General features: G+C 41.5%; 2 protein-coding genes and 1 long non-coding RNA gene across 11 annotated transcripts in view; 1 reads left to right on the forward strand and 2 right to left on the reverse strand.

Moving 5' to 3' along the window:
• Nucleotides 1-9,311, reverse strand: part of LOC131129893 (uncharacterized) — a 42,887-nt gene extending 33,576 nt beyond the window's left edge. The window contains exons 1-2 of the long non-coding RNA XR_009129915.1: nt 9,201-9,311; nt 3,379-3,434 (exon numbers count right to left, since the gene is read on the reverse strand). This is a non-coding gene — a long non-coding RNA (uncharacterized LOC131129893). The remainder of the gene's footprint in view (nt 1-3,378; nt 3,435-9,200) is intronic.
• rgmd (RGM domain family, member D) lies at nt 1,438-15,649 on the forward strand. 2 transcript variants are annotated; one of them, XM_058073833.1, is made up of 5 exons: nt 1,438-1,537; nt 4,904-4,944; nt 8,484-8,632; nt 12,232-12,743; nt 14,244-15,649. In XM_058073833.1, exons 2-5 carry the CDS (start codon nt 4,907-4,909, stop codon nt 14,925-14,927), a joined length of 1,383 nt encoding a protein of 460 aa, XP_057929816.1. In that variant the 5' UTR covers nt 1,438-1,537; nt 4,904-4,906; the 3' UTR covers nt 14,928-15,649. The 2 variants fall into 2 exon arrangements, with proteins under 2 accessions (XP_057929816.1, XP_057929815.1); XM_058073832.1 differs by lacking the exons at nt 1,438-1,537; nt 4,904-4,944 and having other exon boundaries at nt 8,286-8,632; nt 14,244-15,647.
• Nucleotides 15,650-23,614: 7,965 nt separating this feature from the next.
• celf5a (cugbp, Elav-like family member 5a) overlaps nt 23,615-27,818 on the reverse strand; it is a 222,400-nt gene continuing 218,196 nt past the window's right edge. For all 8 annotated transcript variants that reach the window (XM_058073574.1, XM_058073577.1, XM_058073570.1 and 5 more), the window contains exon 12: nt 23,615-27,643. The gene's annotated coding sequence lies outside the window, so the exon portion shown is untranslated. The remainder of the gene's footprint in view (nt 27,644-27,818) is intronic.

The following is a 27,818-nucleotide window of genomic DNA, read 5'->3' on the forward strand; positions in this document are numbered from 1 at the left end:
CCAGCAAAGAAATCAATCTCAATGTCCACTCCCCATCAGCATGTCATTGTGCATGCTTTTAAAAATTCCTACACGTGTTTGTGTGTTGCTAAAAGACAGGCGAGGCATGGGACAGGGGGATTACATGTAGAAATAGCAATGGATCAACTGAAACACAACATTGGCTTGATTTTTTAATTGCGATGAATGCCTCCTGCAGCTGTCTGTGGGAACAGCTGCTAGCCCAAAATGTTTGGACAGAACACACTCTGAGAGCAGGGTGGCAAAGAACAATGCTGGATGAATCATATGCAGTTTTACGCGTTCAAGGAAAAAAAGTATTTTTGTTTGACGCTCTCATCTGTTCCTTGCAAAGACACATTTTGTATGCTGCCTGGCAGACGGTGAAACAGTAACATGCACTCACACGTGAAGTGAAATAATACAATGTCCTTTTTTCCCCACTTTCGGCATTGGAATTTTGGAGTGGAATTTATAGCAGTTAGAAGAAGCAGGGGGTCTGAAAGATTCTGAAAGACAGTGCAGTATGGCATTTTTCCGACTTGAATTAAGCAGTGTTGGTGTGCTCTCGCCCCCTCACTTAGCCCCGAGGCCCTATGGCTGACTTTTTCTGCATCTATAAATCACCAGGAACACAGTCTTGTATCATGCAGGCAGGGTGCAGAGTCAGTCGCTACCCAACTAAACACAAAACATAAAGCTTTGAATCATTGCTATTCAACTGGCGAACCACGGGCCAAATCCGGCCTATGAATGGCATCTGACCAGCCTTTGAGTTCAGTTCAAAACTTGGGAGCAACTAACATTCTTGCAGGGGGATAGAGGATCTTTGACTAGCATTTTTGTCATATAGAACGGTTAACCCTACAACCGTTTTGGGTCACAAGCAGAAGATAACTGAGAGTTTTCAACTGACATTGCAGACTTCCAGCCCATATGAAATGAAATAAAGGTCTCAGAAAAGTGGCTGGGCAAAATTTAAGATGTACACAATATAAAAAAGTATATAAAAGTGTAGAGACAAATGTAGGTGGGGCCAGGGTTGTAGAAGTGGATCAACAGACAGAACTCTCTTTTACATTGCACACATGCTTGGCTTACGCTGGGGCCAGTCAGCTACTATGCTCTGTTGTTTGTCCGATGGAATTTTAGAGAATTCAGGAAGGTTTCCAAATGTGACATATGCTTCCAAGCCTTCCAATAATCTATAAACCCCCTAGATGTGGTGTGTGTGTGTGTTGTTGCAAGCATTGTGCCTCTATCTGATTAATGTGCTTCAATCTTCTTTCCATTTGGTGAGAAGGGCCCTACCCAGATATGTTGGAATTAGGCCTCATCGCTCACTACCATGCTGCCCTAATCAAAGTGCCGATTCTTGAAACAGACAGCTGCTGTCATGTGCCTTGACTCCAATGGCTATCTGTCCCCGTGGCTGCCCGAGTACTTAGTTGGCCAGCTGAGGTTGTCAGGGAGCGAGGGCTAGCAACGTTTGTCCATTCATATTGCAGCTTATATACCACAAGCACATACAGCCAAGGTAAGTTTGCACTTGTTTTCTCCGTTTTCCATCTTCAAAGATGCTAATTGAGATTGTGGGAACAATGTTCATGTTGACAGGCCACTGAAAGTATACTTTTCAACTAAAAATATTTATATTGTGCGACAATGGGACCACTAACAAACTAGCTTATTAGAAGTCAACTGTGGGTAGCATGGGCCTACTGATTTTCTGACTTTTTGGGTAAATGTGAGAAAATCTGCTAAATTCAAAATAATCTGAGACTATTCAAAGATAATTACAATACACATCATTAACCAACAATGGTTCACTCTATAGGTCTGTATCTATAGCTGTGCTTGCACTGTAAATGTGTGCACACGCCTGCCACGTTCCTCCGCATTTAACATCCACAGTCAGGCTGGGGATAACATTCCATGAATGCTTTCTTAGGACTGAAATTTTGGAGATTAGAGGGGCTAAATATAAATATTGTTATACGTGTTAGTTATTGTCTGCTCATCTGTTCTTGGTGCAGGACTGTTAACCTGGAAGGGCCAGGGCAGGCAGAAATAATAGCTACTGTTGCATATTAATGGAGTACAACATTCTATTGGAGGTTGTGTTGACTCACACAGTAGCTTCAATCAACAATCAACATAACACTGAAATTAAATACAATTCCAATACAAAACAATGCACAGATAATCTCTGAAATCTCCACCTCAGTGAACATCTAAAGCAAAAAAGCGTGTGTGGCTTTTCCATCCATCCATTTTCTATGCCGCTTATCCTCGGGGGGTATGCTGGAGCCTATCGCTGTCTTCAGGCAAGAGGCGGGGTACACCCTGGACTGGTCGCCAGCCAATCACAGGGCACATATAGACAAACAACCATTCACACTCACATTCATACCTATGGACAATTTGGAGTCACCAATTAACCTAGCATGTTTTTGGAATGTGGGAGGAAACCGGAGTACCCAGAGAAAACCCTCGCATGCACGGGGAGAACATGGAAACTGCACACAGAGATGCCCAAGTGGAGAATCGAACCCACTGTAGGTTCCTGACTGTGTGGCCTACATGCAAACCAGTCGTCCATCGTGCGGCTATGTGGCTTTTGCTTTAGCTTTTTGTGTTTTCTTTGTGATGCCCACTGAAGGGTATTAGTGATGTGATCATCCTTCAGGCAGCGGCTAAAGCTCCGGGCCCAACCCAGGTGTGGGCAAAATTTGGGAATTAGTACCGCCTCAGTACTGATTTGGGAGCATGCAGATACTATGGACACTATGTAGCACTTTTACTGTCGGAGGAACTTGCCAAACTGCGTCAGGCATGAATGACGTGTAACGCCCGTGTCCTCTCCAACTGCTTCTGAGAGCACAGTATTGGTGAGCGTGTGCACCGTGCTTGAAAGGCGCATTGTGCCGCCGGTAGTGATATCAGCGCACGAGTGCTGACATCAACATCATGCATTGCACAGTGCCTTTGGTTGTAATTTTCTGAAATTATTTTAGTTTGAAAGTTTACTACAAATTTAAGGTTACTTAAACGTTGACCTCAGAGGTTCCACTGTATTTTTGTAAGAGTAGAACCTTGTTTTCAACTCAGAACATTGAAAAAGGGGTTGCATTGTTGAAAAACACAAAGAATAATTATTCAAGATGGAGAGGAGCTTAACCATCAAAACACATGCACACAAACACAAAGGCAGCCCTGAGTGTCAAAGGTCATATGGGCCTGAACTCTCTCTCCCTCCCCCACTACCTCTCTTCAACTGAGAACATCACAGGTCCCTCTGTGTGTTGCTCTCCATTTATTTTACCCATCATCCCTCATCGGTCCCGTGTGACCCCCCGACCCTGGAGGTAGGGTTACCTTGTCAGTTGACTGTCTATTCACAAGCACGGCTTGACGGTGCGTCAACAGTGGCACTGCGGAAATAGAAAAAGAGGGAAAGAAAGACAAAATTACGACATGGTCACAATAAATGTTTAAATATGAAATTGAATGAATAAGGAAACTAGGATGGAGATTATTCACATGTGGTAAACCCTGCTTACTCTAACGAGTAGAGTGTAAACAAAGGCCTGCTTAGATACCTACCTGTTGAGGGGTCCCTATAAAAACACTCAAGCAACACCCCCTCCCTCCTTTGTGTATGCTGTCAGCTATCATTCAAGATGCTGTAAGTGGGATCTTTGAGTGGAGATGCTATCATGGCTGGCCCCTATGCATTCACACCACAGTCGCCCTTATCTCCACTGCAGATAACAGATCTCCTGCACAGGCGAGACACACGCACTCACTTTCTAAATCTCACTCAGCTATTTCATAGGCCGCTTCATTTCAGAGAGCTTCTTTGAAACAAACAAAAACACACAATTTGTTTGACTTCCTGTTTAAAATTCAATAAGTGCATACTCTCTTACAGCCAACGCTGCACAGGGCGCGTGCCTGCTACTGATTCCGATCTTTGACGTCGGCCTCTCAGTTGACAGCTCTGGACGAGCGTGAAATGTAGCAACGCGCAGGAAGCATGACAGATCAACAATTTCCTGCCACAAATTAAATTTTTATCACTTTGTAAACATTCTGGTAAACAATATTGCTGATGGATTTAACGTCCTGTGTAAACAGCCAGAGTAGATCAGACGGGTCAGTGAAGTGCGATGAGTTGATATTTTGTCACTGTAAACAAAATGGAAGCTGATAATATAATAAGTCACATCAGTACAGTTCTTGAGTTCGAGCTCAGGATATGGTCCCGAAGCTGGTGCTGTTTTTCAGGCCTTCCACCAGACCACAGCACACTGGGCCTAATAACAAAAACAAGCATCCCGGTGTGGAGCTGGTCCCACAGTGTGAGGACCTTAATGAGGAACATGTGGAGCTGCCCAGACACACAGTCAGAGGAAACCTAATCCTTCAACCCCCCACCCCCTAGCTTTCCTCCACCCATCCCCCATTCCTTTCTCACTTCACGTCACATTCTCACTTGGTAAAGTTGCTGTGCTTTTTCAACAGTCTCTCTGCCGCAGTAAAACACTTAGAGACATTATGTGTCATAAGTGATGCACACACTACTTTATATATTGAAATTCTACAATATGCTTTAGAGCTAACAGTCCTACAATGCAATATGCTCATGAGGAAACACAGAAAAGAAAGAAAGAGGTCTTTCTCCCCACTGCCTCTGACAGGCGGTCCAGGACTTCCTTTCATGTGCTGAAGTCATCCTTACCATCCACCTGGATCAATTAGCTGTTTGCTTCAGTGATCATCAGTCTCGCATTCATTTAGCAGGGATACAAAGATCAGCTCTATTGTTACTAAAGCTTTTTTTCTTTCTTTCTTTTTCCTACTGCTTTAACCTGAAATCTACTGTGTTTTGTCCTTTTAGGAAATGCTGTCAAATGATAGAAAGGATGAAGAGTGTAACAGGTGAGCGGAGTTTTATTAAAACCATCAATCACGCCAAAATAGCCACATCCAAACTGTCAAATGCAGAACTGAAGCAAAGTTTCCACCAGCTGAGCTACCGTTGGTAAACCCTGGTTACCGAATTGAGACAAAATTCCTTTCCTTTACGCTCTGTTGTGCACTGGGTTATTACGACCGAACTGCATCTGAACATTGGCATGTTGGCATGTGGCATAGCTTCGTAATTCAACGCAATCAGAGAAACTAATAAATTTAAGACATAAATAAGACTTGCACTCGTGTTTGTTGCAGTAAATGTGTTCCGGACATGTGTAGACCAGGAAGTGACTTCAGCGATTCCGGGTTGAGTTTTATCTTGGAATGGGTAATGGCCACAACAGTAGCTTGTGTTATTATCATGATTATAATTATTATTATGTCATTATTATTGTTCCTGTTTCTGAACCTGCAATAAAAGCCTGTCGTTCAGGCGATCGAGTCTGATGCTATCACCAAAGATTACAGCCTCATATTTGTAATTTTTATTCATTTAGCCATTTTTATGCTTGGAAAAACATAAAATGTGCTAAAATGTGTGGGGTTTTTTTTTTTACTTATATGTCATATTCAACCGTAAAGCAGTATGATTTAATCATGACGGTGATAGAGCCATGAAATTCAAACTGCAATGTGGCGAGGGACAACTTTCTAATGTGCAAGGTGGAGGTTATCATGAATAACTAATTATTTACTATATAAGTCTATAATTTGCTGAACTGACACAGCTTAAAACACACCTCTTGAGCATTTAAAAACGATGTCCATCCGACAATGACAATGAGTTACCTGACCAAAACCTGAACACAAGGATGCGAGTCAAGTGTTCAGTGTAGTGGGCTAATACAGGACACCAGAGTCAAAAGAATAGTGATGGAGCGCAAGGCTCGTCTAACAAACTGTACATTTATGACACTGCTAATATGTCATAACACCTCATACATACTAGAGGTATCAGCGTACAGTAGTTGCGATTTTTTGCTATGGAACATTGGGTATAGTACAGAGACGTACCAAGAATTAACATGGTACAGAATGAATGAGGGAGGGGGAAGTATAACTGCCTAGTCTTTGGCTAGCAGGACTCATGGCTAGCAATAGTGCCAAGTACCAAGTGCCAAGGTCAGAGCTTGAAAACGTTAATGTCTCCTATTTAGGGCAAATTCCCCTTCCCAGTGAAATACATAAGCAAGCAAAGACAAGTGGATAAGACATTCAACATACAATTTCTTCAGGGCATTGTTTACATCTGAATTAAGTTATTGTTTATAACATTCCACATTTGTCCAAAGCTTCACAAATGCCCAATTTTCCTCACAAAAATTTTGTCATTGTGAAAAAAAACAACCAAATTGACACATTGTTTATGTGTTCTAATTTTCAAACAGTCTTCACAACAAACAGCCCATTAGTGCATGTTGTTTTGGGGGGGATTTAAAACATCACCATACAGCAAACCCCCCAAAATTAGCTGAACAAACAGAGTCAGGTAGAGCTCTCGAGGGGGATAAAGTTGGCACAGTGGTTGCAGTGTGACAGGGCCCCTCCTTACAGCTCAGAACAATCCAAAGGTTCCACTTGGGTTGAGCTGTCTTCGTTTCCCCCTTCACTATATATATCAGCCCCACATCAACATGGGCCCGTCAAGACCTTTCACGAGACTGACAGGCCACCTGAATCACACAATTGTGTGGCCGGAGGAGCCGGCATGTGTACAGAAGAAGCAGTGATCCAGTAACTGTCTGGGTTCACTTCTCTTCTCTCTCATAAAGTCAAGAGTGAGGTCTGAATGTTCCAGCTACACCAAAACAACACATTAACTTTTAATCCAATTGGAGGAAAAAAAAAATCTGCAACAGTTGGGTTTATATAACGCCAACATTTCGTACGGTAATGGCCGGGCACATTAAAATTCTTGCTTTGCACGGCTCAAATAGCCCGCAGCATGTCCCAGGTGAGGGGCTGACGGCTTGAGTCGCTGTGCCTTGCAGATGGTCCGGCCTCACGGCAGCTGTGCAAATGAAAGACGAAGTGTCGTTGAAGGAGTGAGTGAGGTGGAAAGTTGGCCACAAAAGGGAAAGAGTAACATACAAGTTGCTCGCTTAAAAATGTCATGGAAAGAACCAATGGTGCTCAGTGAGAAAATCATTGACTTGATTCCTTTTTGGCCTCAATAACAGATAGCAGCCGTGGTTCAACACATATGAATACAACTATGAGCCAATTTAAACAATTTAGATAAAGGCTACTATCTCCACCTTATCACTTTTCATGCCAGCTATTAAGCAATTCAAATTTCAAGCACCATAAAAAAGTTTTCTTTATGGAGGCCAGCAAATAAAGTATGATATAGATATCCTGTGTTAGTTTGCACCCACAACTGTGTCATTGAAGCACCTTCAGGAGTGAGAAAACAACAGGTGATACCCGCCCGCCTCATTCTGAAAACGTGCCAACATTTGTCTTCAGGAGGGTGGGTGGTAGGGAGTGGTGGTGGAGTGTCAAGAGAGACAGATGTCCTAAAGCCTTGGGACTTGCAGTCTGAAGCACAAGTACTGCATTCAACAATACATTTTGTTTATTTATAAAATGCTACGTAATGAGGATAATGTGGAAATATTGCGAGAAAAAAGCTGGTAACAGGTTGGAATAAAAGACAAAGGCTGAGGATAAATGGTAGAAAATGAATGAATGAATTAATGTCATTTTACAAGAATAAAGTTTAGATAGTACGACAAAAAAGGTGCAACATTTCGCGAGTATAACCATAAAGGATGAGAAAAAAGTTTGAATCCTGAAAGAATGTTGCAATTATAAGTATTAGAAAAGATCTCTCAAAGCTGTAATAATATGAGATAATTGTTGTCATACAATAAGGGAAAAAATGACAGAATGTGAGAAAAAGTCAGAAAGGCATGAAGATCAGTTACGAAAAAACATATTAGAAATAAGTCATAACATTAGGAAATTAACGTTGTAATAATATGAGACAAAAGATTGCAAAGACAAAATTGAGAATGTATTTATAGGACGAGAGAAAAGTAAAGTTGCTAGAATAAATTTCAAATATTCTAAGAATGAAATGTACATAGGCTGAGGTGGTTTAATGGTGATGTCATGAGAGAAAAAATGCAAAGTGGTGAGAATAAAGTCTACAAATGAGGGGTGGAAAGTAGTTAGGGGAAGAAAGATTTTTAATTTTTTTTTTAAATATATTTTGTAGCAAAATCTCTTCAACTTCTCAATTAATTCCAAACAGTACCAATGAGACAGACCCCAATGGCCACTTTTGCGGTGTCCTCACCCCACTACATGTAAATATTAAGTGGTTTGTTAGGGAAAAAAAGAACAAATTAGTCCTCCATTGGCCAGCCATTACTTCGGGGCGCCCCCGGTCTAGGCTCAAAACCCCTCCCTCGGTAGAACCGCCCTGAAGACGGGGGCCCCTTTTGAATGACAAGCGCTTGGTGGAAGAAGACAACATTTTTTGTCTTGATTTTCAGCCGCGGTGTCGATGAGAAGCAGTCGAGGAACTCCATTCTAACTGAATGGATTGGCATGGGGAGAAGCGGACCTCAGATCACGGCTAAGCGGCAGCTTTGGGACTGTGTGACGCTGACGATGGTCGTGATTTCGCTGCTCTATCCATCAGGTAAGCGCTACGGTATGCGCTCAATCCGTGCTGCTGCAGTTCCAGCCCGGCGTGCTGAGCTGTAGAAATCCGCTACACTCGACTCGAGTGCAACTGGTTTCTTACTGAATAAGTCAGAAACATGTTTCCTCGCGTTCTGTTACTCAAACCTCACTCGCTGACGTTTTTCAGAACTAAACTACTTTGTTGTACAAGAAAAAAAGTTTTTAAAAAGTACTGAGCCCACCGCGGAGACAAAGTACCCCTCTGCCTCCACTTTGCTAGCCAACCACACGAGTTTACTAACCATGACACCGTTATGGACCAAAACAACACCTTAATAACTTTATCTAACACGCTCTAAATACCCCACGTCTCATTTTAATTCCATACTCTTCTCTTTTTGGGATAAATCGCCATCGTCCAAGTTGTAACCCCACTTTCCGAAGTTAGCTGCTAGCTAGGTCGCTCCACAGCGTCCAGTAATCAGGAGGGGGGAAATCAAGCTTAATTAGTTTTTAGGGCACAAAGATGGACACAGAAAGATTGTTTTGTTTACTGTGGTCACTACTGCAACGTTTATACACACCTTGTCGTCGAATGTTGTCGGCACTTTTGAGTTATTATCATGCCATGAATGGATGCTGCCGGGGGGCTCCAGTATTTGGTACCAAGCGAGAAAGCAATCCTCTAGCTAACCACGACGGCATGTTTAGGTGGGTAATAATGTTTATTTATTCCACTTCGTAGTATGTTCCTATATACGTAGCTGTTGTTTTCATGATTGTTTGTAGTTAGTAGTTAGAATTAGGAGAATTCCTGGATGTATAATAGCCTTTCTATTATGTACCTCAGGCTGAAATATCACAAAATACCTTTTTTTTTTACACGTTTCTTACGGTCTTATGGTCCAGAATAGTCTATAAAAGACTGTTGTTTCTTTTTAAATAAAATATGGTGTGACACCAGGTATATTAATACATTAACAATGGAAACAATGTTGAAGAATGGTGAAAAATTAGTAGCACTGCAAGTTATGACAATTTATTCATGGTTGCATGGCAGCTAGTGTGATTGTGCAATTGGACGTTGTGTAGTCCCTGATGCCTTAAGAGCTGTGCTGAACAATAGCTGGGGTTCGGCTTAATTCTCATTCAATGAGGATGTGTGGACCTGTGTTTGAGCCCAGGAAGTGCGCAGGGCTGAACCACATTGCATTGGTGCTGTGACCCAGGTGAGAGTGCGGTTTTGGGGGGGCGAGTGTAATGCGTGACATACGGTGGTTGTGTGATATGTAAACCTCACTCCCAGATGCCTTAAGAGCTGTGCCGGACAACAAGTTGCCAGGCCTAGGCTTTTAGCCTGTTGGCTTATGGTGCCCGACTTAGTTCACATTCAATGAGGATGTGTGGACCCGGTTTTGAGCCGGACTGTGCTGGAATCCACTGTTACACACTGTGGTCCTTAAAGCATGTGCTATTGTTTCGGTAGAAGTGCTGCGGCAGTTGGTTTCCCATGCGATAACTGTCAGGGTGCTGGACCCCCCCCCCAAGAAAAAGCAAAGTGGCTGAGGCCGTGTTGGAATTCTGAGAAGGGATGTTGAATGCCTCTGGCTTGACCTCTTTACACTGCATCTCTGTTTTATCAGGGCTAGTGTTGAAGTGCCGCCATGGTGACGTGCATTAATCATCTGTCATCCCCCCTCTCCTCCCTTTGCAAAGTCACACCTCTATGAAAGGGAAGAGGTGGTCTTGCAAAACATTCCCATGGTTTGGGGTGGTGACACCATAGTGTCTCTTGTATCAATGAATAGGGACTGAAGTTGTACAAAGGCTGGCATAACGCCACAGGTGTGTATGGCGTATGGGTAAATGCAGCACCCAGAGGAAAAAAGAAACCTTGAAATCAGATACCTTTAGATTGGAATTAGATCTTTTCCAAATTTTAGCACTATCCTGTCAATGTGAGCCTGACAGTAAGTGATAAAATTGTGTGGAAGATGTCACGAAGTACAGCATACTGGACTTCTACTGTCAAAGTTGGAAGCAGGAAGCCCAGAAAGGAGTGGCTACTCTGATATGCTATCCTTGAGTCAGGTCCTACTACTTCCTGATTGGATCAATATGCGATTATGTGTTAGCATTTAACTGGTTCCAGCTTGTGTCAATCAAGGGTTTGTGTGTTCATTTTAGTGCGCAAGCGTGGCAGCTAGCTTGATAATGTTGCCAGGCAACCTGCAACCTGCTAAATTAAAGTATACAACAGTGCAAACATTGTTTATGTCTATAGTACTTCTATTGTATAAGTCAAGTCAACTTTAACAATGGCAGAGGCAAAAAAAGCTTTCTTTTTGAACGTCCTGATGGCTTCCAGTTACTGGCATGTCAAGGTTGCCAGGCAACCACCTGAGGTGTTTTCCATACGCCACAGTGGAGGGGGCACCATTAAAGATGTGGGGTGCTTTTTTTCTTTCTTCAATGAAACAATGGACCTTGAGGGTTGTGCAGGGGTGTCAAACGGCAGCTATGTGGAGATGTGCAGGGGGGAATTCCTCATGACTGAAGACCCTCGTCTGTGTGGTAATGACTGGCTTTTTTGACAGGAAGCACTGTAGTTAACATTGCCCAATTGACTAATGATTTCTTCTTTTGGACCACATTCATAAAGTGTTTGCAATTGCATCAGCAACAACGTCTTCTTTAACCCTGAGCAACAACATAATAGGTAGTTAGCTGAGTGTCTGAAATACTGGGCAATACTGGTCTTTTTCAAGACCCACTTTTGGAGACAAGACAATTTTTTTAAATTATGTTTTCAATATCAGTGACTGGTAGATTGGGATAGAAAGGAATACCATAATTTTGTAGCTGCTCAACAGTTGTATGCTTCATTGATCACCATGATCTTGGAATTTGCATCATAATGCCCCCTGTGTTGTTTGCTCACTACATTTGACAGAATTTTTTATTTTGAATGGGTGCCTGTGTCACTGGAGTGCCACAAGGAAAGCTCTGACTGACTTGGGAAGAAGTCGTTTGGTGCCACCTGTTGGCTTCCATGTATAATCCACATCCCTATATACTATAAAACAACGCGGCTTTATTAGATTTACAGATATTTCATCTTAAAATGGTCTCAAAATGGTCTTTATTTATTGTTTTCTTTTGCATTGTTAGCGCTTTAGATGTTAACATGTAATTTGGGTATGTAGCTTGTTTTGGGGGTTTAGTAAATGCAAACAGTGATAGCAGATATGCGTTTCTAAAATACATGTAAATAGTAAATAAATATGGATTGTAGGCATTAAATCAGATTTAATAACTTAGACATACAGTATAAATCCAGGCGTACATTACGTCCACCAGGCTCAAACAGTTCAACTAAAGGTCCACAATCAGAGTTGGTTCCGAATTTGCTAAACAACTAAGAACACAATAGACCTGAATCAAAATGGCCAGCATTATACATCAAGAAAGTCATATTTTCACTGCGGACAAATTAGTTATTAGCAGGATCACATAAAAACAGCCAATTGCTGTTTCTCCTTAGTGTCAGTTTAGATTTTTTGATATTTGCGAACAAATGCCAAATGATGCTCATGGTTGTGTTTTGTTTTCCAGTTCACTGCCAACAGTGTCGCATCCAGCGCTGCAATACTGAGTATGTGGCGTCTACCTCACCTTCTAGCGGCCTGCAGGAGGACTCTGCAACTGATGTGGACTACTGCATTGCGCTTAGAGCCTATGCTCTGTGTACCCGTCGGCAAGCCAGAAGCTGTCGGGGCGACCTGGTCTACCATTCGGCCGTGTTCCGCATAAAGGAGTTATTCTCTCAGCACAACTGCTCGAGTGATGGACCCACGTCCTCTGCAAAGATGCCCAGTACGCTGCGGCCAGCCGTGCCACAGCTGTGCAGCTACGAGAACAGAGTACTGACTGCTGGCTCAGGCGGCCAGCAGAAGAAATACGCCCATTGTGGATTATTTGGAGACCCACACCTACGGACCTTCCGTGATGAGTTTCAGACGTGTAAGGTGGAAGGGGCTTGGCCACTGATTGACAACCGCTTCCTGTCAGTGCAGGTGACCAACGTTCCGGTGGTCCTTGGCTCCAGTGCCACTGCAACCAGCAAAGTAAGCTAACCTCCATTCTTTTGTTGCCTGCATAGAACCTTTATTATGGGGCACTAGCAAAGTCTCACCATAAAGTGCCAAAACATATGAAGTTAATCGTCATTCCACAGTGCCTCTCGAGTCTCCCCGGCATTCCTCTCGTCTCGGGGCGGCTTCAGATGTATGAGAGGGGGGGGGGGGGGGTAGCAAGGAGGGAGGGAGTCCTTCACTGGTGTGGAATCACTGACATGCTTGAGTGCTCTACCTTTAACACATGGGTGGTCATATGGTAGTGATTAACGCTCACTCAAACATTCTCCTTCTCCACCACGGCCGCTGCTGCAATCTGGAATGTTTTTTTCACCCCTCTGGTCAAGTAATTAGCCTGGCACTTTTTGTGTAAATACGAGATGATGTGGAAAAATAAAAGAATAATTGGGAAGGGAGGAGTGTCCTTTCTCAATTAAAACAAAAGACTGTCTTTCAAGCTGTAACTTTTCCAAGACTTGAAATTAGAAAGTTGGTTACGTCTTAGAACAGACACTTATTAAGTATCACATACTGACATAACAAAATACACTAGGCAAACCATCCATCCATTTTCTATACTGCTTGTCCTCACTAGGGTCACAGGTATTTTGGAGCCTATCCTAGCGGTTTTGGACCAAGAGGCGGGGTACACCCTGGACTGGTTGCCAGCCAGCAGAACATATATAGACAGACAACAATTCACAATTCAATTCACAACCAAGCATGCTTTTGGAATCTTGGAGGAAGCTGGAGTACTCCGTGAGAACCCACATACGGAGAGGGGAGAACATGTAAAGTCCACACAAAGATACGTACGAGCCATTTGACACAACAATAATGGGCCCATGTCCCAGTTGGAGTCTTGAACGAGAAAACCCTGCTGCAGGTTGGCACACCGAATGCAGCCTAGAAAGGTGGTGTTACTTTTCACCTGGTAAATGCTATGGAATGTAATTGATATAGTCTGAAAACTGATGTTAAAACCAACGAACAGAACACCTATCTCCATCAGATTCCTTGCAAATTGTCCAAAACCCCAGTCTCTGATGCACCTATTCTGAGAGCAAGATCATATCTTCACCACAACTCGTATGCCCCCACCGCGCCTTCAAAGTTGTTTTCAACTTGCCACACTGGAGACAGGAAATCATCCATCAACTTACAGTATCCCCTCTGAAAGTGTAAATGGACCTGTGGTGGCTGCTTTGTCACATACTCTTCAGCCCAGATTTATTTACTTAGTTTTCGGAGCTCAGCTAGAAAACAAACCCTTGACACTGCAAAAGCATAGTGCTTCATTTTCTAAGTTGGGTCTTATTCAGTAGCTCAATGGCTTGTTTCACTAAGGCGCAGTGTTTTACATGTTTAGTTCTCTGCTGCCACCGTGTGGTCGTCACCGGTACTGGTCATGTGGGCACCATTTAGTGTAGGTTATTGTACAAGATTCAGGTCTTGGAATGGTACTGATATTATTTTTTGTTTTCTTTCCAGATCACAGTCATCTTCAAGTCATACCATGGCTGCACGGACCAGAAAGTCTACCAGGCCACCACAGATGACCTGCCTCTGGCCTTTCAGGATGGCACTCGCAGCGGCGGCGAGAGCAGTAGTCTGACCATCTCCGAGCGCGGCGGCTCCGGAGTGGGCCGCCAGGTAAAGATCCAGGCACGCTACATCGGCACATCCATCATTGTGCGTCGTGTGGGCAGCTACCTGACATTCGCCATCCGCATGCCCGAAGACACATTGAACTTGTCTGAAGATGGTGGCAGCGGCCTGCAGCTGTGCCTGCACGGCTGCCCACGCAACGAGCTCATCAAGGAGCACACGCTGGGCCGCCAGAGCCAGCAGCAACAACACCAAACGGGTCCACTGCGACCGCCTCACCAGGTCTACACAGTGGAGCGAGCGACGGCTAAATGTCGAGAGACTCTGCAGGTGGAGGACGTTTACTTCCAATCTTGTGTGTTTGACTTACTCACCACAGGAGACCCCGAGTTCTCCATGGCGGCCTATGGCGCCCTAGAGGACCTAAAGGCACTCCCGCCCAGTAAACTGAAGCAGAACTCCCCGAGGACACCCCGTCTTTACAACAGAGGGACATCGCAGACAGTAGTAATTGACAGCTCGTCTTCTGTTCTCACAGTCATACTCATTCTTGTGCTGCTTTTGTAAAAAAAAAAAAAAGACCATAGATATACTTTCAAATTTCAAAAAGACAGGTGGAAGCACCATTAGCTTGAGGAAAGCATGACGAGAAGATTTGACAATGTTGATTCTGTTTTCATTTGAAGGATTTCACACAAGAAGAAATATTAATGTTTTTTTGTTGTAAATATCAAAATGTCACTCTGCCATGCATCTCTTAAGTGTCCCAGTGATAAACAGCACTTAACAGTACCGCCAGCAGTACGTTTTGTGTATTTAAAATTAACTTCCCTATCACTGTTGATGCTAAATACACAAGCTCCAACAACTGTTTATAAAAAAAACTACCTAACCATCGTACAATGACTCGTCTGTGAAACACTCCCTCTTCAAGCTGTTTAAGCTTCCAATGAAAAAAAGACAAAAAACAAACACAAATCTTTATATAATAATATATTAAGAGTGTATATATGTGTTTTATATTTATGTACATTTGCTGATGTATAGATGTTTTAACTGTAATATTAATGTTCAGTAGGCTGTTTTAGGAAATAAAACTAATGTTGTTCCCTATGTACATTTCTGTATTAAAGTGTTGAAAAATCCTCAAAATTGTATTCATTTTTAGAATGCTTATTGCTATTGACCACTTCCACAAACGTGAACAGTTCCTGCCTTAAGAAAATACTGATATACAGTACATATCAGAGGTTTGGACACACAACACAAATGATGGTCCCAGTCCCATTAGTAAGGCAAGAAATTCCATCTTGGAGATGAATAAAGTATATATCTGACAAGGCACACATGTTTGTTAAGTACATGATTCAATGTGTTCATTCTTAATTTTTAGAATCTATTATGTAAATAGTCATGACAATAAAGAAAACGCATTGAATGAGAAGGTGTCTCCAAACTTTTGGCCTGTACCCCAAGTCAAAACTCTATCCAACACATACTGCATGAGTAGTTGTAGTTCCCATTCTGCCCTGGTGGGGTCCTCAGTCAATAAGAGCTTATAAAAGCGATATAGCTTTATGTCGCTGTGAAGGTGCGCCAAGCTTCAAACACTACAACCGAGATCATTGTTCTAACTATTTTATATTATTATAGGATTATTATATACGTAGTATACACTTAATATATATGCTGTGTGTATACACAGTATATGTGTGTGTAAATCTATACACATGTGTATGTATATATATATATACTGTATACATACTATATATTTATACACACATGCACACACCATCTGTTTATAACTCCCAATTGGGGGACTAATGAATGTGATGTAATGTAATGTAATGTAATGCAATGCATACATACAGAAGAGAAAGATCATTTGTGAAGCTGGTTGGATGTGCCGGTGAAGAGTATTCCCAGAAGTGAGAGAGAGAAGTAGTCAGTGAAGACCTCAATGGCCACATTGGTGAAGGACATAGAGGAGTTGAGGGGATGATTGGCAGGTTCGGTATTAAGGACAGGAACATGGAAGGACAGATAGTGGTAGATTTTACAATACAAATGGAAATTTTGTTTGTTTCTTTCGACTTTTTCCTGATTACGGAGTCGCCACAGCGGATCTTTTTGATCCGCATACTGATTTTTGGCTTGAGCCCTTTAAATTCCGGATGCTCTTCCTGACGACTGGCTGTGGTAAAAGCTTATTTCCAGAAGAGGGAGGAACACAGTGTCAGAGTCACAGAGTCAAAGAACGAGAACGAGGACTTCAGGAAGAAGTTGAGACCAGCTCTTTGTTGCAGATATGCATGTGCGGGGATGCAATGGATGATGGGAAGTTTGAAATTTTTTTTTTAATTCTAAACTCGTATTCAATTTTGTCATGTTTACTTCTTACCTGCCTTTTTGTCTTAACCTGTATGATGATTTTATTGTTCTTTCTAAGACAACACAGTGAGTCACATTGAGTAATAACTCGCAATTTGTGATGGCTTGTGATTGGCTCCTGCCAAAGACAGAGATGCCTTTTCCTCAATGACTCGCGAGCAACACAGTATTTAAACGATTAGTGGTAATTCAGTAAGGACTGTGTGGTGTAGCTCTATGAAATCTTCATGGGACATCTGGTAAGAGTGAGGTATGCCCATCACATCAGGGCATGCACTAAGTAAGTGTCCGAGCTGAATAACTGTCATGTCATGCCACTAAGACGTTGCTAATGGAGATCCATGAAGCCTCCAATTAGGATATGAAATACACACAATGTGTTTTGCTTGATATTGCCACACCATCGCACCACACAAAGTTACCAAGTCATGGAAAGGAGTGTGCAGTGGCTACCTATCAGGCTTCATGGCGAAGTAGGTGTGTCCTATTACGTGTGTTGTTAGCTGCCTAATGCTAGCAGTAAAGGGGAAAAAAGTGCTGTTTTCCTTGAAGTACTTAGGGTCAACCGTTCAGAGCAACAACGGAGTGTGGAAAAGAGTACAGGCAGGAAGGAGTGGGTGGAGAAGAATGTCAGGAGACAAAGAATATCAGCAAAAGTGAAGGAAAGGATGGTAGAAAATCGACTGAAAACCCAAACCAAATCTCTAGCGACACTTTCTTCAGGCAGTGGTACAGGAGAAAGTATGCATCTTTGGGTTTTTTTATGCACCACAATGCTCCATGGCATGTATATGGACACATCTTGGACACAAAAGTATTATCTTTAAACCCTTAAAGAAGAAAGGAACCACTTCCTCACCGGACCTAAAACCTATTGACAACTATATTGGGCCCTAACACACGTTTTAAGGTGAAATAAAACAGTCCTATCTTTTGAAAAGAAACAAAAGTGATGGGTAAATGCCTTTTTTCATTTTGTTGCATAGTAGAGTATATGTGCAAGTAAAAAAAATATCCAAAACCTCACGTTTAATTCCTTAATTATTCAGCTTTGAGGATCATTAACAGTCGGGGGCAATAATAAAATTCATTAATTCATTCATTTTCTACTGCTTTTCCTCATAAGGGTCGCGGGGGTGCTGGAGTCTTCAGGCGAGAGGCGGGGTACACCCTGGACTGGTCGCCAGCCAATCACAGGGCACATATAGACAAACAACCATTCACACTCACATTCATACCTATGGACAATTTGGAGTCGCCAATTAACCTAGCATGTTTTTGGAATGTGGGTGGAAACCGGAGTACCCGGAGAAAACCCATGCATACACGGGGAGAACATGCAAACTCCACACGGAGATGGCCGAGGGTGGAATTGAACCCTGGTCTCCTAGCTGTGAGGTCTGCGCGCTAACCACTCGACCGCCGTGCCGCCTCCAATAATAAAATGAATCCTCAAAAACAACAAACCTTTCCTAATAATAATTTTGCACCATAGAGTGTATAATAGACTTCCATTCATATGGTATATGTCATATTTTAGTACATTTGACTCCATCTGTAAAAGACTGCCAAACTTAGCATGTGACCTATAAACATATATGATTATATATGTGCCATATATCTGTCATCACTCATTAACAATTCACAGTTCCAGATAGCAGATGTGGGTGGAAATGTACTGTATATATGAAACATAATTTGTCACACATACCATCATACTTAATCCCCTCATGTCCTTCTGCTCCTTCATCTTACTGAGTGAGGCTTTAGAACCAGCAGTGACATGTTACAGATCCGCCATGTTATTTATGAAGAGGATGCAGCAGGTGACGCTGCCGTGTCGTCTTACTTTGACTCGGTCTTTCATTTTGAGCTCTAAGAAGTGATGGCAGTGAAATTAAATAAAATATAACCCATGGAAAAAAATAAGCAGACGCTATTTTTAAAAGGCTCCAGGCGTTTTGTTTTGATGCATGTCATTGAGCTCTTCTGAAAGGCAGCGAAAAAACACTACACTAGCATCACAAGCCCAGGAGAGAGCGCTATATCTTCCCCGAATGGTTTGAACAGGTTAGAATTTGTAAAAGTCACTGATAGAGAAGCATTTTCTTTTTATGCTCGCATTAGCATGTAATGGAACTTAGTATGCAATGGAAAAGAAAGTCTGACATGTTGGTAAGCAAGTGAGCTGGATGCATCGACGGTGTACAGCAGGGGTCTCAAACATGCGGCCACTAGACACTAGTTTGAGGCCCCCGCCTTGAAAAAAAGTTTAATGTTAGTGTGGCCCGCATAAGTTTGATATGGATGCTGTATGGTATCATGTGCCCAGAAAAAATTATTACGTTTGATTAATGTTCATGTTAAAGGTTAAATAACTGTTAATAGTTATCCTCCCTATCCGTGTGGAAGTGGTACGTTTTTGGCTATTTAAGTTTAAAGGAAATAACTTGAAGGCTACCGTTTAGGTCGCTAGCTCTCTAGTTTGCAAGTTAGCATGTGTCTCAAGACCCTGCAGTTGCTCAATATGTTGTAAATAAAAAGAGTATAAATGTGACTATAGTCGTGTTTTGTCATGTCTACAGGGCTCTAATAATGCTTTGTTAATTTTAATCTGAAAAAAATAATTTGTCTACCCACCAACTATATGTGGTTTCTTGAGTTTTTATTATTTGCCGTTTTATTATTATTATATTTATTTATTACTGATTGATTTTCTTTATTCTTGATTTGTTTATTTATTTTTCATCTTATTTTGTGCAGAAAAATAACAATTAAGATATTTGAGAACAGTGGAATGTTTTATCAGCGCTTTTATTATAGAAAATCCGAACCAAAGCACTGAAAAAGTTTGTATATTTTTCTGTTTTTAATAAATGCGTTTTGTTTTTTTTTGGAAAACCTGATGCGGCCCAGCCTTGCCCAGACCTTAGCTCCAGTGGCCCCCAGGTAAATTGAGTTTGAGACCCCTGGTGTACAGTGTATTCAGTGGGTTGAGATGAGTGTAAAATAAAGTTATGTGTGTTATGCGGCACTCATCTAATGCGGGGCTGCTGTGCCAGTGTGAGCCGTCGGCTAAGCGGAAGGAAGGTGTGCAGTGATCTGATGTGGTGTCGACCAAAATGAGAGCAGCTTGTATGACTGGTTGGGATGACAGATTAGGTCCAATATGACAAGGACAGGTTGTCTCGCATGATGCTTCAGGGACTGCTGCTTCATCCAGTATTGCTGCCGGGGCACTCATCCCCACCAAGGGAAGGTGTTGCCAGTGGGCTCACTCCTTTCAGTGGGAGCAGGTAGTCCATGGGAAGCTGCTACTGATATCCAAGCATCAGGAGGGCCAGAGAAGTGTCTGCGCTCTGTAGCGCCAATGCAAAAGGAAGGCCGTCCTCCACCAGGTGTGCTCTGAGGCTATTTTTGAGAGTTTGTTTGAACCTCTCTACACCACCATTGGCCTGAGGGTAGTATAGGGAAGTTCTAATATGTTTTAAGCCCCTCTCCTCCAATAAGTTGGTAAAACTGGCTGAGATGAATTGAGACACATTGGCGGTGACAGGCCCTGCGGGCAGCACCTCAGGTCATTTGGTCATTTCCACCAGGAGGAAACGTTGATGCTGAGGAATGCTGTGAAGTTCCCCATAGATGGACGTAGGACCACAATGATGAAGGGCACAGCAGAAGCTGCAAACATTTTATATATAAAGTATACATCTGGAGGTCCTTGATTAGCTAACTATTCACTAATAGGCAAGGTAGCAGTTAGCAGTGCGGTGTCAGGGGACACAGTTGAGGTAGATGAAAATGATAGTCATGCATATTACGTTAAATGGCAACTCCAAATTGTCCATAGGTACGAATGTCAGTGTGAATGGTTGTTTGTCTATATGTGCCCTGTGATTGGCTGGCGACCAGTCCGGGGTGTACCCCGCCTCTTGCCCGAAGACAGCTGGGATATTTGTCCACTGAACTGTATTACACATATATTTTTTATATGACTCCAATTGTTTTTAACATTTTCTTCAACTAAAGAATAAACATAATCTGAAGCTGCCCCGAGCATCTCTTTCCAGGTTTGTACACAAGCCCTGTCTGCTGTCTGAATGCAGTTCGGCTGGATCATGGCACCTGCCAGTTTCTTGTAAGTGTTACATCATTATTCTTGCTAATAAGACGATAAAATACATAGAAATTTTAAACAGGAGGCACATGCAGTACTTGCTTCCACCTGAAGGGGTGTGAGCTGGAAGGCACTAGCCGCTGCCGTCAAATGCAAGATATTGGTATGCCCTGCTGAATGAATGACTTTGACTACCGTTCTTTGCCGCTTATCTTCACTAGGGTCACGAGTATGCTGGAGCCTATCCCAGCTGACTCACACATTCATACCCATATTCATTCCAAGTAATACTTGGAACAAAGAAGTATTTGAATTTTTGTGCGTGTGAAATAACAACATTTAAGGTTAAAAAATAAAAACCTAAAAAATTTAATAAATTTTTTTCTTTCTTTTTTTCTTAAAATAAAACTAAATGTCTAAAACTGGATTTATGCTGGTATGCACTTTTTGTACATGGCACAATTTTGTAACATTCATCCACTTATTTTAGAAAGTATATACATATATTTAAGTATATTTTGTTATTTTTAATTACTGCAGAAAACAAACAATAAAAATAAAAACCAATGTATTCAAATCCAGTTTCAGCGGGCATACCCAATTGCTTTAAATGCCAGAATAAGTTATTTATGATTAATGCATTCAAAAATGTAAGTAAAATTCATACCTATGCCTAAATTTTCAAGCACGATGAATACACTTTTATAAATAAATATACAAATATTGCAATAACAACAAACTAAAGAACCACCTATGGAAAGTGGCAGTGTAACGTAATACTTATCCATATGGCAATGAAAACAACTCCCCCATTACGTAGATAAACATCTGTCCGTATTAAGTGTTTTATTTGTATTTATACACGAGTCACAAAACTTTTAAGGACCCCCCCCCCACTACGCCCTCCGAAGGTGCCAATTAACAAAGGGCTTGGAAATGAAGCATCTGCATAATAAATCTCGGTAAGTTACGATAATTTGCAATTCAGTCGCTCTACAAAGGCAATATTAGGCTAATTTATTATCTGCCAAGACGAGAGGTGGGGGGGTGCACAAAGGGTGTGGAGATAAGAGTTTATCAGGAGGGGATTGATTTTCATTAACTGATTGTAATAAAGATGAACTGCCTCCTGTGCACGCTGACCAAGAGCCACACGTTCTTGTAATTGGGACAATTTATTTCATGAGCTCTACTGCGTGTGTGTGTGTTTGTAACCTTATTACTGTATCCTTAAGGGTGCAATGACATCATCAGTGTTCAATTTCAAGAGCTATGTGGCTATGGCATAGAAGGGTGTCAGCAGCAAGGCGCTTCCTTTGTGCAACAACTCTCCCTTTCTTTGCAGCAACACATAAAAACAACAACATCCTGTTTGATTTTTTTTATTGTAAAATTGGAAAAAAGGAGAAAGAGAGAGAGAAATAGAGGGAGCGAGAGAGAGAGAGAGAGAGAGAGAAAGAGAGAGAGTGAGAGAGAAAAGCCTAAATAAGCATTTCCTTTTTTTTTTTTAAAATACACATTTATATCATCTTTACCATGGACCGCAAATGAAATTAATTTAAAATAAATAAATAAATAAAATGTCATGTCACATACTTGAGTGATGATTAATTATAAAATCATTAATCATCATTAATATGAAGTCATATAAGCAGCAAGTCTTAAGAAATTTCAACGGGGGAATGTTTGGTTTCTCAGGCTAGTCATAACAACAATAATGATGCAGAACACATTTTCTTCCTTTTTGCCGTCCCCCATGAATTATATATATATATATATATATATATATATATATATATATATATATATATATATATATATATATATATATATATATATATATATATATATATATATATATATATATATATATATATAGCCCTGTCATGCTGTACTGACACTGCCACAAAAATTGGTGGCATTTAACTACAAAACCAGAAAATGAAATGAAAAAGAAGAAAGAAGAAAAATACAACATGTAAACAGCGTTGAAATAACAGCACTGAGTTGCTTCTATTGCCCCCTGCAGGCTATATTGTTCATATTGTTCATTTGTTTGCTTTGTGCTGACAAACCGGAATATCCCTTGAGAAGAAAAAAAAAACAACAACCCACAAACCATCCCCTTTCCTCTGTTACAAACCCACTCCAAAAAAGGTCCTGTGCTGATTTTCATAATATACAGATTTTCATCACATTTATAATAAGCTACTATCCTTAGCATTCATACCATATTATAGTAGTAGTACCAATAGTCATAATGTCAAACCCTCCCCTGTTGAGCATGCTCAGACATTGCAAAGGGCACTATGGTAGGGCTGTAACGGTACAACAAGAGTTTTGAGTAAAAAAACTGTACTTTAGACAATGCACTGAATTTCCTAAAAATAAAACAATATTTAATTCTGTTACCATCATACTGCATTGTTTCCGAAAAAGAGAATGACTTGCTACTGTAGCATTTAGTTTTACACGTCATTGCAATCTGATATACGTATATAGTGTTCCTTTACTTAACAGAAAACAAACCAAACCATATGGCATTACCGTTACAACCCTAGAGCGTGATGTGGAGTATGAAAGAATAAAAAAAAGGATGCAAATAAAAAAAGATATGTTATGGCTTGGCCACCTTCTATGGCTCCACTGTGATGGATTTCCCTCATTTCATCACCGTGTTGCAACATACACAGTAACGCTTCTCCTGCTGTGTAATTTTGTCCCACCCCCGCTCGGTCCCCCTCTCTCTCCCTCCAACTCATTACATTTCAGCCACACACAGCTGGCATCTTTAATTTGCATTTACCCGAGCTGTTGTGAAGGCCAAATTTAATTTGATTTTAATAATTCACGCCGCTCTCCCTGGCAGAAAATCCCATAAGGAAAGATTTTTTTTTTTTTTTGTGGAAGTGTGAGGTTTATAAGGCCTTGTATGGCCTGGAGTAAAAAGAGGGCATCTATCACAGCTTCACCTGACAGGAGGATGGCAACAGGAACAGTAACTCAGTGGAGCAAAACTACTTTCCTTCTACTGTGTTGGACCATGTACTTTAATACTGTATTTTCTCATATAGTGGCTGGTACGTTTGTTTAATCAACTGTAGAGAGTCCTGGACATCTATTAAGGTTTAGGCAGTCGCATGGACATAAAGAGAGGAATAATAATCAATAAATCAATTTGTGGTTCGTTGCTGATTCATCGTGTTGTGATGCAAAAGGAATCAGCAGGGGCACTACTGATTCAGCCTGTTTCGTAAAAAAACACACGATATATATGTCAGCTATGGGAAGTTGAGCTACATTCATTCATTTTCTACCACTTATCCTCACGAGGGTGGATCCTTTCTTCTTCTTATACTTATAATTGCAACATTCTTTCAGGATTCAAACTTTTTTCTCATCATTTATGGTTATATTCGGTGTGTGATATGTGTGATAACCACTTGTTCCGCCGTGCAGCCCAAGTTGAGCTACATTTTTTTTTTTATGAAACATGCCTCAGTGTTACAGCTGCTGTTTTGGGTAGCAATGAGGTTGACCTATTTTTTGGTGTCACTTCAAGGGAAGGTGCGTAAAGTGGACAACACACCTGATTCATTGAGACATGACATCGACCAGAGCACAGGCCATTATTTGAGGAAATACGGTACTTCATATGGAATGATTATTAAAAAAATTTGTCCCTTCACAGCTCAAACACAACAATAAAAGTTACTTTCAATTCTTCACTTCACTGTATTGTCAAGCCACATTCTCAGATATAAAAAGGCAGTAATCCCAGAAAGCAAAGCAAGAATAGATGACAAAAGGAAATGACTTCATGTAATGTCTTTGCGCACATTGTAAGGTGACGGTAGTGTAGATATATGGCGGCCATGTGTGACCGTTGCTAATGGTAAGCGGTCGTTTTGTCGTTGGCAGCTGTGGCTGCTACACCTACAGGCCTGCTGCTGTCTAATTGATGGATCATTTTGCTCTTAATTTGACCTCCTAAGGCTGCAAATGTGCACTCTTGCTGTGCTATTATTGCCTTTGGAGAGGAAATGCTCTTCCCTGAACAACAGCATATAGTTGACTCCCTAAACATGCATGTGTACTGTTAGATAGTCCATTAATACTTTGGAATGTTAACTGGCAGCAAATACAGCAAGTGTATTAGTGACACTAAAGATAAATAGTCTATAAATGGACCAATCAGCATCCTTTCATCATGAGAAGGTGTGCCAAGTACAATGTAAACAATAGGCGCCCCATGAATAGGGTTTAGAATGGAACAGTTGTAACAGTTTTATCGGAACCGGTCTTGAGCACGCCAAAGCAGTGACAGCTTTTCTTGATCAAAAGGATATTTTCCTACAATCCAAAATCCAGTGGAACTTCTAAAGTCCAATGCCCTTCAGGCATCCAACAAAGGATGTTAAGAAGACACCTGAAGTTAGGTGAAGTAAACCCACGGTAATCTGGATAATCAGGAGGGTTGGTAGGCATGGATTTTTCCGGATGTGGTGGAAAAAACCTTTTGGCATCCCTCCCTGCCAAGTGACAACCACCGTACCTCTAAAGTTGGCCTTTTCCAAACAGTTTGTGTCTGTTCTTTGCAAAAGCCACCATCTGGCGTGTCAGATTAGATATTTCTATATGTATATTAGTTATATCTGCTGCCCATCTGATCAATATTAACTCATTAGGTTGCCCTCAGATTTGAGGCTCCTATTAAGAGAGCGATACGCTGGCTCCTGGCAGCAGCGCAGGAATCACGAGGACCCCCCCATCCCGCTGAGAGCAGCTGGAGAGGCTTGGCAGCAGGAGAGGCCGTGACCCGACAGGCACCGCTGTTGCGGCACGGCGTTGCGGGAATGTTTACAACCACTGTCAGGCTCATTTGTATATTTTATTAAGCAGTTACAGACACTGTGCTGTTTTTACTGCCTCGCTCACACGCTGCTCAGCCGGATGGCACTTTTAGCACACTGCTTTACGGTCAGATTATCTGGAATATCAAGGCTTTAATGATGGAAAGGAAGGACTACTGATCCTGTTGTTCACTTTATAAAAGGCGCTGCTCTGGCTCATATATATATAAAAAGATTATGCTATTGCACTACTGTTTTCTAGCATAGGTGTTACAAATTCATTGGCCATTAACCTCTAACACTGACTCTACCATGAAAAACATTACTTTCATTTGGTGAATTTAGCAACTCATATCATAATTCCATATGTTGATAAATGTCAGCCTTCTGTGACAATCAGTGAATTTTCCTGTTTCAGGGGTTGCTGCTGGGATTTGATGAAAATCTAATATTCATTTATTTTCTACCGCTTATCCTCACGAGGGTCGTTGGGGTGCTGGAGCCTATCCCAGCTGTCTTCGGGCGAGAGGCGGGGTACACCCTGGACTGGTCGCCAACCAATCACAGGGCACTTATAGACAAACAACCATTCACACTCACATTCATACCTATGGACAATTTGGAGTCTCCAATTAACCTAGCATGTTTTTGGAATGTGGGAGGAAGCCGTCGTCCCTGGAGAAAACGCACACATTCATGGGGAGAACATGTAAACTCCACACAGAGATGGCCGAGGGTGGAATTGAACCCTGGTCTCCTAGCTGTGAGGTCTGCACGCTAACCACTCGAACACCGTGCCGCACCATTGCGGGTGCCAGCATATTGATAAAAAAAATGTCAGAAATTTGATTCCGGCAGTATGCACGGAAAGTCTGAGATGGGCGGGGGTGAAATTGAACTCAGGTCTCCTTGCTGTGTGGCCTGCGCGCGAACCACTATGTCACCGTGCAGCCGAAAATGTAATCATTTTCATTAAATGAGTCCAGCTTAAAAGTGATATACAAAATGAATGAAATGTAGATGAAATGAACATGCCCGTAACAATATCCAACCCCCATTTTCTACGCCACTAAAATAGCATAACTTTTTAAAATATATTCTCAAACCCTTATAGCTACAAAAAAAACATTCCTCTTTTTTTTGTGTTTCAACCTGAAGCTAGTGTTTCCTCCTTAATAAATGTGTAATATCATCAGTAGTAGTTTTTAATTCATTAATACTATGCATTACTGCTCAGAACAATACAAACAGGTTTGGTCCTGTGGTCCCTTTTGGGTGAAAGATTTTCAGTTGTTGCTAAACTCCTCCGGGCTGGTAGCCTCCTCCTTGGCGCTTGCTGGGTGACAATGTCAGAAAAAGAGGGAAAAGAGAAAGACTTCCAGTGGACGAAGAAGAAGAGAAGAAGAGATTTTTATCTTGCCACTGTCCGTCTTCGAGTTTGAACCCTCATTTGTCCAGTGCAGTAAAAGCCACAAGCGCATCTCTCATTTATATATATATATGTATATATATGTATATATATATAATATATATATACACATATATATACATATATACACGCACACATATATATGTTTATATAACATGTATATAGAAATCTATTTGTTGTTGATGCTTCCTCCTGTTTGTTTGTTGCTTAATTAACAATTCCAGTCTCAACAAGAAAAAAAGTTCTGTTGTTCAGTGTTTTTTGTTTTCATCAGTTTTTTCCCTTCCTCACACTGTGCCATCTGTTTGCGTCCCCCGGCGACGCATCTCCACGTCTCGTTCCAACTTATGTCTTCATAAGTAAATGCTGATATGTCTTCCAAAAAACAGAAAAGAAATCCTTATGCGTTGATTTAAAAAAAAAAAACATGTTGCTTTCCAAGAAAAAAAAAAAGATAAGCCCCTCCGTGATATCGTCACGTCTCCTCTAAAACCTGGAAAATAGAGCGTAATTTTTTTTTTTTTTTTACAATTCTTTAATACGGTCGTATTACATCAGCTTAGTGCTTTGCAGAGGGCTAACCCGAACTGGCATACCAATTGATCTTTGTCAATCACCACAGTGGCCCGAGCTCCTAATTAACATGCTGGCTGCTCTGTTGGCTAACC

The sequence above is a fragment of the Doryrhamphus excisus genome, chromosome 5, assembly GCF_030265055.1.
Source record: "Doryrhamphus excisus isolate RoL2022-K1 chromosome 5, RoL_Dexc_1.0, whole genome shotgun sequence".
Lineage (NCBI taxonomy): Eukaryota > Metazoa > Chordata > Actinopteri > Syngnathiformes > Syngnathidae > Doryrhamphus > Doryrhamphus excisus.

Coding starts and splice junctions, on each gene's coding strand:
- rgmd (XM_058073832.1), top strand. CDS start 8,434: ATGACAAGCGCTTGGTGGAAGAAGACAACATTTTTTGTCTTGATTTTC. Junction 8,633..12,231: donor TTCGCTGCTCTATCCATCAG/GTAAGCGCTACG, acceptor TTTGTTTTCCAG/TTCACTGCCAACAGTGTCGC. Junction 12,744..14,243: donor GTGCCACTGCAACCAGCAAA/GTAAGCTAACCT, acceptor TTTTCTTTCCAG/ATCACAGTCATCTTCAAGTC.